The sequence below is a fragment of the Capra hircus genome, chromosome 14 (assembly GCF_001704415.2).
Source record: "Capra hircus breed San Clemente chromosome 14, ASM170441v1, whole genome shotgun sequence".
Classification (NCBI taxonomy): domain Eukaryota; kingdom Metazoa; phylum Chordata; class Mammalia; order Artiodactyla; family Bovidae; genus Capra; species Capra hircus.
The window spans coordinates 51,243,207-51,255,398 of NC_030821.1; the positions used below are offsets into that span (position 1 = coordinate 51,243,207).

Below are 12,192 nucleotides of genomic sequence, written 5' to 3' on the forward strand. Positions count from 1 at the left end.
GTTTAGTGCTTTGTTTGGACTTTATAAAAATGGAATTATACTGTGTACATTCTCTCTGTGACTTTCTCTTCTGCAGCTCTTTTTTCAGATTCATTCAAATTCATGGGCTCAACTAGTTTGTTCATTTTCACTGCTGCAAAGTATTCTATTATCATTTTAATATACTTCATCCATTGTTCTGATTCATTTTAGGTAGTCTCCAGTTTTTTGATGTAAGAAAGAATGTAGCTATAAATATAATTATGCATGTCTGTTGGTATATACGTCCAATGGAATTGTTGATATAAGATATAGAAATTTTAATGTACCTTGATTCTTAAAATTCAGAGGATTATGTAAGTTATGTAAAGCTTAAATGATTATGTTTAATCACAACACAGTATTTGTATTGATTTTTTGATATATATTTTAAAGTTTTTTAACAGTGTAAGAAGTCTAGAAAGTATAGAAATGGGGAATATGACCTAAAATTGCTAAATATTCCTCTTATACATACATTTTTTGGCATGATTGTAATTACAGTACTTTCCTGCTATTTTACCATCATGCATATTTTACTGTCTATCTGAGGCATCATAGGTTACTTATTTATATCAGTATTAGTAGCTACGTATTACTATTACTTTTGTTACATAGATAGACCACAGTTCTCTTAACCCCTCTCTTCTTGTTGAAAGCTTAGATTGTTTCCATTGTTTCATTGTTATGTAATACTGTGATAAATGTGTTGGGGCTATGATTCTTTCTAGGAATAGCCAAGGGAAAGCTTTACAGTAAAGACCTGGAAGCAATTACAAAACCTTTTGATCTAAGAGAAATTAAAACTATTGACTGCCTGATGTAAATTAGGCACTGTGGTATGTGCTTTGCATGAGTTATATAATCCTCAAGTAATTAGTGAATTAAGTACTGTCAGAGGAAAATAATAGAATGGGAAAGAGTAGAGATCTCTTCAAGAAAATTACAGATACCAAGGGAACATTTCATGCAAAGGTGGGCTCGATAAAGGACAGAAATGGTATGGACCTAACAGAAGCAGAAGATATTAAGAAGAGGTGGCAAGAATACACAGAAGAACTGTACAAAAAAGATCTTCATGACCAAGATAATCACGATGGTGTGATCACTCACTTAGAGCCAGACAACCTGGAATGCGAAGTCAAGTGGGCCTTAGAAAGCATCACTATGAACAAAGCTAGTGGAGGTGATGGAATTCCAGTTGAGCTATTTCAAATCCTGAAAGATGATGCTATGAAAGTGCTGCACTCAATATGCCAGCAAATTTGGAAAACTCAGCAGTGGCCACAGAACTGGAAAAGGTCAGTTTTCATTCCAATCCCAAAGAAAGGCAATGCCAAAGAATGCTCAAACTACCACACAATTGCACTCATCTCACACGCTAGTAAAGTAATGCTCCAAGCCAGGCTTCAGCAGTATGTGAACCGTGAACTTCCAGATGTTCCAGCTGGATTTAGAAAAGGCAGAGGAACCAGAGATTAAATTGCCAACATCCGCTGGATCATGGAAAAAGCAAGAGAGTTCCAGAAAAACATCTATTTCTGCTTTATTGACTATGCCAAAGCCTTTGATTGTGTGGATCACAATAAACTGTGGAAAATTCTGAAAGAGATGGGAATACCAGACCACCTGACCTGCCTCTTGAGAAACTTATATGCAGGTCAGGAAGCAACAGTTAGAATTGGACATGGAACAACAGACTGATTCCAAATGGGAAAAGCAGTACGTCAAGGCTGTATATTGTCACCCTGCTTATTTAACTTCTATGCAGAGTACATCATGAGAAACACTGGGCTGGAAGAAGCCCAAGCTGGAATCAGGATTGCCGGGAGAAATATCAATAACCTCAGATATGCAGATGACACCACCTTTATGGCAGAAAGTGAAGAAGAACTAAAGAGCCTCTTGATGAAGGTGAAAGAGGAGAATGAAAAAGTTGGCTTAAAGCTCAACATTCAGAAAACGAAGATCTGGTCCCATCACTTCATGGGAAATAGATGAGGAAACAGTGGAAGCAGTGTCAGACTTTTTTCGGGGGGGTGGGGGGGGCTCCAAAATCACTGCAGATGGTGACCGCAACCATGAAATTAAAAGACGCTTACTCCTTGGAAGGAAAGTTATGACCAACCTAGAGAGCATCTTGAAAAGCAGAGACATTACTTTGCCAACAAAGGTCCATCTAGTCAAGGCTATGGTTTTTCCAGTGGTCATGTATGGATGTGGGAGTTGGACTGTGAAGAAAGCTGAGCGCTGAAGAATTGATGCTTTTGAACTGTGGTGTTGGAGAAGACTCTTGAGAGTCCCTTGAACTGCAAGGAGATCCAACCAGTCCATCCTAAAGGAGATCAGTCCTGGGTGTTCATTGGAAGGACTGATGCTGAAGCCGAAACTCCAGTACTTTGGCGACCTCATGCGAAGAGTTGACTCATTGGAAAACACTCTGATGCTGGGAGGGATTTGGGGCAGGAGGAGAAGGGGACGACAGAGGAAGAAATGGCTGGATGGCATCACCGACTCGATGGACGTGAGTCTGAGTGAACTCCGGAAGTTGGTGATGGACAGGGCGTGTTGCGATTCATGGGGTCGCAAAGTTGGACACGACTGAGCTACTGAACTGAACTGAACTGAACTGAAGTACTGCCATTGTTATACTTACCTGATTGTGTTATTATCTATTTATATCCATCTCTTAATAATTACGTTTTATTTTTTAATCTTCAGGGTTTACTTTAGTTCCTGGCACATAGTGAGACTCAGCAGCTATTCTCTGTTGAAATAATTGTGCGAAACCTTTGCCTCAGGGAATCCCTGGCCTTACCATTCAAAAGTCTGTCTTCTTTGCTACCTTTGTTTCCTAGGCCATGGTTTACAGCTCTCTGAGGTAGGGGATTGGTAGAAGGTAAAACTGAATTCAGGGTTGTACTCTGAAAGGTACGATTTAGACATCTCTGATTTTAAAGTTTGTCCATCTATTTTTGTCAGTTCTCTCTGCCAAAAATGTTGTTAAGAGGTAATGTTGTTGCTAAGAGGAAATTCTCGTTGGATCTTTAACTTACCACCAAAATGAATGTTAATTTGAACTTACTCTCATTCTGTAGCTTTTTTCAGAAAGGAAGAAACTATTCTTAATACTTCTAAGACTACCTAATGCCCACAAAGCATTCCAGATATCACTCATCCTTCCCCTCTCTGAATTTCCGTAGTACTTGCTAACAGTCTCCTTCATTTTAAACTAGTTTGCTTTTGGCTTTATATTTTGCTATAAACATACCCATATATTATTATAAATTCTCTATTTCATTTTTTTAAACATAGAAAAATCTATGGTTTCATAAAATTTGAAAACCCTGATTTTTGCATATTTGGAGTATACTTACAGTATACAAACTTAACATGTAAAAAGATATTGGATAGCTTAAAACACATATGCAGCTTTTTTATGCCCAGGCTGGGAAAAGTGTAAACATTTGAAATACCACTTAGTGAGACAAAACTCTTCAGCTGGAAAATGAAGGGAAGCCTGCTTTAAAGTCCTTACCCTGTACCGCTGCATCAGCTGACTGTGAGAAAGCGTATCACACTGGGCCATTTGAGGTGCATCAACAGCTCACTCTTACTTTGGTGGTTCTCATCTGCCAGAGGAGAATAAGAGTTGTAACATGAAATACAGCTATTTCAGAGGAGTTGAAGAAGATATTATTAATTTATTGTGACCAGATGTCAGTTCTTGCAGTTATACTTAAGTCTTTGCAATTATACTTATGCCTTAATGTTAACTTTCCTAAATGTGCCCCCACATCGACTACTTTAATTATGGAATATCTTACTTTGAAAGTTATACTTTTTATATTTGTGAAAAATACATATATACACACAGAGGAAACTTCTTATTCTGGTATTCTGTAATTTAATAGAATTATTATGATTTTTAATTCTGTATTATGCAACATGTGTATGTAACACTTTGCCCTTATAGGAATTTTTAAGGTTTATAATTTGAATTTTATTAAATGAAAGTCCATTTTCTTATTGCTTTACTTTAAGCAAATGCTTTACTAACACTAGTGCTAGTGTTTTTTTAATTAAACTCAGCTGTTTGTTTTAAGACTAACTTTCCTAACTTTGTAATAGGTTAATGATATATATATTTCAGACCCTCTGGGGAACTACTTTAAGGTTTATGGTGGTATTTCTTTTTTTTTTGTAATATATTAAATTCTGTTAATAAGTATAATAAATTATTTGCTAATTAATTTTGTTTTGAAAGCTGTTACCTGTAAATTATTATTGGAGGTTTACTCTTTCAATTATAATTGTCTTTACTCCACCTTTAAAGTAAGATTTTAATGTGTTAAATTCTTTTTCCTTTCTTAAGGTATGGCTGATGGCAAGCATTGTACTTTCCCACATCTGCCTGGCAAAACCTTTGTCTACAATGCTTCTGAAGATAGACTGGAGTTGTGTGTGGACGCTGCAGGACATTTTCCCATCGGTCCCGATGTTGAAGATTTAGTTAAAGAGGCTGTAAGTCAGGTTCGAGCAGAGGCTACTACAAGAAGTAGGGAATCAAGCCCCTCACATGGGTTATTAAAACTAGGTAGTGGTGGAGTAGTGAAAAAGAAATCCGAGCAACTTCACAATGTAACAGCCTTTCAGGGGAAAGGGCATTCTCTAGGAACTGCATCCAGTACCCCACACATTGACCCAAGAGCCAGGGAGACTGCAGTTGTAAGGAAGCATACGACAGGGACAGACTTTAGTAGTAGTTCCATTAAAACAGAGCCTTCTGTATTCACAGCTGCTCCTAGTAACAGTGAGCTTATTCGAATAGCTCCTGGAGTAGTTACAATGAGAGACAGCAGGCAGCTTGATCCTGATATGGTTGAGGCCCAGCGGAAAAAATTGCAGGAAATGGTGTCTTCTATTCAGGCGTCAATGGACAAGCACTTGCGGGATCAGAGTACAGAGCAGTCACCATCTGATCCTCCTCAAAAGAAAGTGGAAGCTGTGAGTTCTTCTGTGAAGTCTGGTAGTCTTCAGACTGGCTTACCTGAATCTTTTTCTCCAACTGGTGACACTGAAAATTTGAATATAGAAACAGCCGACGGCTGTGTGGCAGAGGCACTGGAAGCAGCATTTGCTGAAAGGTCAGAAGCACAAAAGGGAAGTTCCGTGGAGGAGCCCGAAGAGATGGATAGTCAAGATGCTGAGATGACAAACACAACTGAGCCAATGGATCACTCTTGATTTAATTAGAGGCTAATAAAGGCAGAATGTTTATTGTGAATATGTAATATTTGTTGGCTGGGCCACATAACTTGATTAGTCATTAAAAAATCTTGTACGTATATAATTCAAAGATTATATCTTGTTATTCAGTGCATGATAGCAAGTGTGTGATTGGCAATAGCTTTTAATATACTGCTGCCCAGGCTGGCTCTGAATTCCTGTAAAATAGTTATTAGATCTGCTAAAATGAGTTACTTCCATATATGTGGTTCATTGGAAGTTCTTTGTAATTTTAATTCCATGAAAGTCTTAATGTTGCAAACATGAAGATTCTCTTGCTATATCTGTTTGATTTCTGAAAAGGCTAGAACTGGGGGAAGATAAGATTTTGCTAATGTTGATGTCATCAGGATAACCATTCCACATACTTACTAGCGTGTCAAAAGACTTATGTAAATTTGAAAGTTATCTGAACTAAATTGTATCTTGAAATTCATAAAGGATATGTTAGACACTGGGATCCTGACATTTCTGTGAACGTAAACACATTCATAGAGATATGTATTCTTCGTGAAAATATCTTGAGAATGTAGTGTAATGATATATAACATTTTGGAAAATATCTTGAGAATGTAGTGTAATGATATATAACATTTTGCTGATTTGAGCAAGCTTGGGGGAAAGTATCTATTCTAGAATGATAAAGTCAATGTGATTCAGTAATGTTGCTGTCTGAGCCAGCACAGCCAATTGTGTGCTCTGGTGTTGATAATATGTTACCATTATTTGAATCCTGGCCTGGTCGAGTACCACCAAATTTTTGTTCTTGAATCTTGCAGAAAAGTTGATTGCAAAGTGTGGTAGAAAAATAATTAAAAAAATAATGGTAGCAGTAGTTAATCTCTAATTTTCGGAGTTTGTCAGATTCACAGAGAATTTATAAATAAGAATTTATCTTTATGAATGGGTTACATTGTTCTACAATTTTGATCAATGGTATTTAAGCTTGTATATGCTACATGTCTTTGAGCCCCTCTGAACCAAAAATGTTACCTTTTTTTTTTTCTTAGAATCCATTAGATTTTCTTCATTTGTTAGCTTCACTTGGATTTGGATGCAAACTTGACTGCATCATACCCTGATCAACTGGGCATTTGCTTAAATAGTGTATTCATCAAACCTTTAGTGCCTGTTTCCTCAAGAAGCAGCTTTCATGTTTACTCCTTAAAGAATGTTTATCCTGAGATTGGCATCGCACTATTTTATCCTATTCTGCAAATCTGTATTCTGAAATGTACATGTTAATACATCTTTTTCCTCTGTTCACTGAAATTAAGTTGAATTTGAATGGATGAAAGACAAAATGTATGTTAATACAATCTGTTATCTAGAGCATTCAAAGCCTGGCTCTCTCTGTTTGCTCGTGTGATAGATGCAGGACCGTTTGCATTTTAAGAAAATGTACATCAGAAAGTGTATTATCGGGTGTTTAAAAATCTCAGCCAATTGACTCATAAGGAATATAGACAGTACTTGTGTTTCCAAATAAGGGAGGTTTTGGTTTCTTTCTATGAAAATGTCTCTGCCTGAATCCACTTATTAAACGAACTACTCTGTTTTGAATAGGGAAAGAATGGAAACTATAGACGTTTTGCAGGTGATATCTGAGCAAGATACACATTTGGGTTTTATCACATTATCACCTCTTTAAAATCAAATTTTATCTCCATTCTTCTAAATTTACTTTCAAATACCTTTCTCTATGTCTATAAATAGAAGGAAATTTTAGAACTTTTATATTGTATATTAGTTTTACATAAAGAACTGTGGCTCCCAAATAGTATTTCCCATTTAGTTAATGCAGGTGACTTCTCTATATTAAATTTAAAAATTACAGATATCACTAACCACTATAATTATTTTTGGCCTTTTCAGCCACTGAACAACCCACTCCTTTTTTTTTTTTTTTAGTTTAAATACAGGAAAACTGTTTCACAAACAAATGCATTGCTTCCAGGTAAACGATATAATCACCTTTTCTTTAACAAATATTTTCTTCACCTGTGGCTCAGTATATTTGATAACTGACAAATACATTTAATAGCATAAAGTAAAAACATCAGCTACACATTTTATCTCCCTATTAAATCTCCCTTTATCAAGTTAGAATGCACCTGTGGACAGTAGAAGGCAGGCTCAATCTCTGACAACAGTGTTACTCTCTCTTGCTACGGCAGTGCTGTTTAGAAGCTGGTTTAGGTGTGAATATTTTAATAATAGTTTGGGTTCTCCCTTGATAAAGAATAAAAGGCTTGATGCTGAGAATGGTCAGGTTTCTTGACATTATTTTAAATCAACTGAAATATGGTTGCAGGAATTAATGGATTTGAGAAGTGGGCCAGGAATCATCTTCACAAAAAAGTCTTAGAATTTCTTTAATTTCTAGACTCATTATTTGTCCTTCCATATGGTTACCATCATCAAATACATAAATTACAGAAATGATTTTTAGAACTACCTTTTGTGATTGTCACAACTTTGAGTCTAAACTGGGGATCATAAATTAGTTAAAATATTTTCTTAGCTCTCCATGAAACATAATAACTAATTCAATCCTATAGTTAAATTACATTTGCAGTGTTTAACTGAAAGTTGAAGCGTAGTTAGTCATACCAAGATTGAATTGATGACCTGCAGTCCAGGTAAAGTTGAAGATGATGTGTCTCTAGAATACTGGTGTGAGAAACTGGTTGAAATTGAAGAAAACAACACTGTCAAATACGAGCTAGAATATAATGAACACCCAGGGAAGGGTTACTCAGGAACTAAAGAGCAAGTGTAAGGCCCATTTCCCCTCCTTTCACTGTATTTCAGGTATTTTATTGGAAAAGTTAAGCTAAAGACCTGAGACATTTAGCAAGTGCTATTGACTGTGAAATTTGCTTTAAATCTTCTGATGAGTTTTAGTTTGGTTTTTTGCAATCAAGTCTACTACTTGCAATTAAGATGTCAATCTGAAATGCATCTATGGTTCCTAGCCACACAGGTCCTCATTGCCATTATTTTTAAGAATCTAACTTTATTGGAAATTAGCAAACTTTTGCATATGATCTCTTACCTCAGGGAAGATCACTTGCTAGCAACTCACTACTAATGACAGGTTTTTGAGAATTGTACTGACATCACTTGTTAGCTATTAAATGCAGAATTTATAACAGTATTATTTTATGTAGTTAACTACTAACTGGCTGCTAGTGAACATTTCTCTAAAAAATTTAGACCTCACTAATAACTAACCTTTAGGTATGAAATAAACTTGTAATTTCTGTCTTTAATTAAGCTTTGGTCAATACAGTGACAATATAAAACGTTTATTTCAGAATATCAGTACCATTTTGTTTTTATTTTTCAACAAGAATTTTAATTGGTCCATACATAAAATACCAGAGAATTTTAAGATTCATGGTTCTCAGAACAAAGTTTCCATATTAAGATTTTCATAAAAGCTTTTGCAGAACTGAATTAAACTCCATTCATCATTTAATATGACTTTAAAATCACCTTTTATAAGAGTAACAGATACATACTCTAGGCTGGGGTATAGATATATCCTACATGTCAAGGTTATCATGTAATTTAACAAAATTGCATAACCTCAGGCTCTTCACATTATAATTTTTCAAACCAGAAGTATTCACTTGAAAACACCACAGTAGAATGTTTACTTAACAAAAGGGGAGCTATATTACCAATGTAAGATTTATAGTTAATTGTAAGTTCTGCCATTCTTAATAATTCTTTGAGATGCTAAGTGTTTCAATTCATATTTAATGATACTTAACATTTGTTCCAAAATAGCAGAAATTGTAAAAATTGTGAATTATTGGAGAAAATGCCATTACTTGTATATCTGACATTTAATTTTTTTAAATTATGGAATCTACATGCTTTTGTAGTATAATATTAATACAATGATTATTCTCTTGTAAAAGAAAAGGAAAACTAGTAAAAAGTTTTAGTTGATGTTATGTGCTTGTGAGTATCAATTACTTAGTATTTGAAATTTTAAGGTATTGCATACTTTTCTTTAGAATGCACAAGTCCCTTCCTGAGCTTTTATGCCTGTGGTAGAGCAATAAAAGCCTGAAAAGGTTGTCAGTATTTTTAGGTTCATTTGACTTTGAGAATTAGTGCCAAGAGCTGGAGGATCTGCTTTTTGGAGGGAAATGTTATTTAGAATATGTAAAAATAAGTGTAATAGTGTAAATATTTAGAAAAAATTAAGTAGCAAGTGCTTTAACTGCTGAATAAAATAGTATAGATGTTCTACCATCCCTAAGGCACTGGCTGTTATCCATTATTTTCTGATTTTGTGATTGCTGTATATATTATACTTGAGTAATAATTGGTAATAGTGTATGATATCTATATAGAGTTCTACAACACACCTCACTGTATAGTATTTGAAAATTTTATATCAGTAATAAAACTATAAGTTAATACATACTGATTTCCCCCTCAACTTCTCCATATTAACTTTTTAAAATAATTTTTTATTCTTTAGTTTCCTGGAATCATACCTAATTATTAAAATGCATGAAAATATAGTTTAGTTTTATAAAGGAATTCTTAGTATAATAAAGTTTTTTTTTTTAAAAAACTTCCTTCAGTGGAATATCATATAGGGACAGTGATTTCTCCCCTTAATGTAGATTTCAGTGCAAATGAAATGGATCCAATTAGAAAAGAGCAAGCAAAGTTTCCTTAGACATATTACATAATTGGGTCATGTGATGCTGTTTCCTTAGACATATTACATAATTGGGTCATGTGATGCTTACTGAATCACATGATTTAACAAATCACATTTGTTAAAGACATTCTAATAAAGAGAACTTGTTTTTGTGTTGTATAGCTTAACAATCAACACAGCTGATATTTTAAATTTTAAAGTATATGCTTAATGTCCATTTTGTTAGATTGTTTAACTTAGTAGTCAGTGAATAGCCTTATAGATCTGAGCCCTGGCAACTCTACGTGACCCTTGTGCTTCAGTTTCATCTCTGGGAGGAGGATAATCTGCTCCTGGCGTTTTTGTGAGGATAAAAACCAGTGAACACACACCAGATGATTAGAACAGTGCTTGACATAGTAAGGGCTTCCCTGGTGGCTCAGCTGGTAAAGAGTCTGCCTGCAATGTGGGAGACCTGGGTTTGATCCCTGGGTTGGGAAGATCCCCTGGAGAAGGAAACGGCTACCCACTTCAGTATTCTGGCCTAGAGAATTCCAAGGACTGTATAGTCCATGGGGTTGCAGAGTTGGGCACGACTGAGTGATTTTCACTGATATATAGTAAACTGTAAAATGTTTGCTATTACTGTAATTTACTCATCAATGTAACTCGAGCTCAGTTGCCATTTAGATGGGATAAATACACCTAGGGCTTCCCTGGTGGCTCAGAGAGTAAAGAGTCTGCCTGCAATTCGGGATACCCGAGTTTGAACTCTGGGGTGGGAAGATCTGGAGAAGGAAATGGCAACCCACCCCAGTACTCTTGCCTGGAAAATGCCATGGACAGCAGAGCCTGGTAGGCTACAGTCCATGGGGTCACAAAAGAGTCGGACACGACTGAGTAAATTCACTTTCAGGGCATAACATTATGTTAAACTTTGCTTTATTTGTGGTATATAATAAATGAGCTAAAAACTGAATGGTTATGTGTTTCAGTTTTTAGGCAAGAGCTTTATGACCACACACAACATTGGAAATCTGAACTGACAGTCTGTGCTCTGTGACTAACACATTCTGACCTAAGGCGAGTCATGGAGCCTCTGAAGACCTCCATTTCTACTACAACCTGTTAACAGTTGTTACTGTCTTGTTCTGGTGACTGTGTCATCGTGGTCTCACTCGCTGACGGCATATGCTGATGACACAAATGACACGGGTATGAGCCCATCCTTTCCAAAGTTTCAAGCAAAAGGGAGTAATGATGTCAAATCCTATAGAAAGTTCAGACGAAACAGATTCCTTTCTTCAAGTGTCCATTGTTTTTAATAGGGGTTGGTGACTTTTACAGCCACAATTTCAATGGTGTGATGGTGGTAAAGGTTAGATTGTGAAAAGACTTAAGACTAATTGGGTAGTCGAGACACCTTTTAAGAAATAGGAGCTTCCCTCCCTGCCACAAAATGTTTGACTGAAAGGAAAGAACAAAATACTGCAGATACAAAAGGAATATGGATGGATTTCAGATAATATTTAGATCAATATTTTCAACCCTCCTGGAGCCAGTATCCCCGTTTTATGATAATATATTCTAATCCTTATATCCTACTGAAATAAAATTCAGATAATTTAAAAAGCCAGTTGAATGCTCTACCTATGAGAAACAGAAGAGATTTATAATAAAACCTCTCTGAAGCACAACTAATCCAACTGATATATATGTAGACAATAGCTGCAAATAGAGATCGGTGGGCTGTATTAATGTCTTAAAATCTCGAGTGTCTTAATAGCTTCATTGGTTGATTTTCTAAAATAGGCAAGTAACTCTTAAGTCTGAATAAAGTAAAATACATTCTTGCCCTGGTTTACATAGTAGTTGTGCTTCTGGATATAGTCGGTGTATTTTAAAAGTGTGCAAAATCCTCCGATACTTTGAATACTTGTGTTTATAAGTAAAAAGGAGTTGGTTCCAGGCTTAAATAATTATCAGGTTTTTCACTTAACTGCCTGTTTGAAATTGACCGGAACTCAACATAATTTTTCATTGTTCACTCTCATTTTTCTGTTTCTAGGCCTGGCAGTCTGAATGGCAGTAATGACCTTCAATCACTACAGATTTCCCAAAATTTTCTAAATTCACTTCCCTTTGGGAAGTACCCTCTCCCTTATCTTGGATTCCTAACTTTCGCTTAAAATCCTCAGCTAGTAGGCTCATTT

The 12,192-nt window shown here is 35.6% G+C and overlaps 1 protein-coding gene across 1 annotated transcript in view; it reads left to right on the forward strand.

The window, feature by feature from the left end:
* The window catches only part of VCPIP1 (valosin containing protein interacting protein 1), a 29,289-nt gene extending 19,703 nt beyond the window's left edge, over nt 1-9,586 (forward strand). Inside the window, exon 3 of the mRNA XM_013969192.2 lies at nt 4,394-9,586. Within this exon, the coding sequence (XP_013824646.1) occupies nt 4,394-5,265 (872 nt within the window). The 3' untranslated portion in view covers nt 5,266-9,586. The remainder of the gene's footprint in view (nt 1-4,393) is intronic.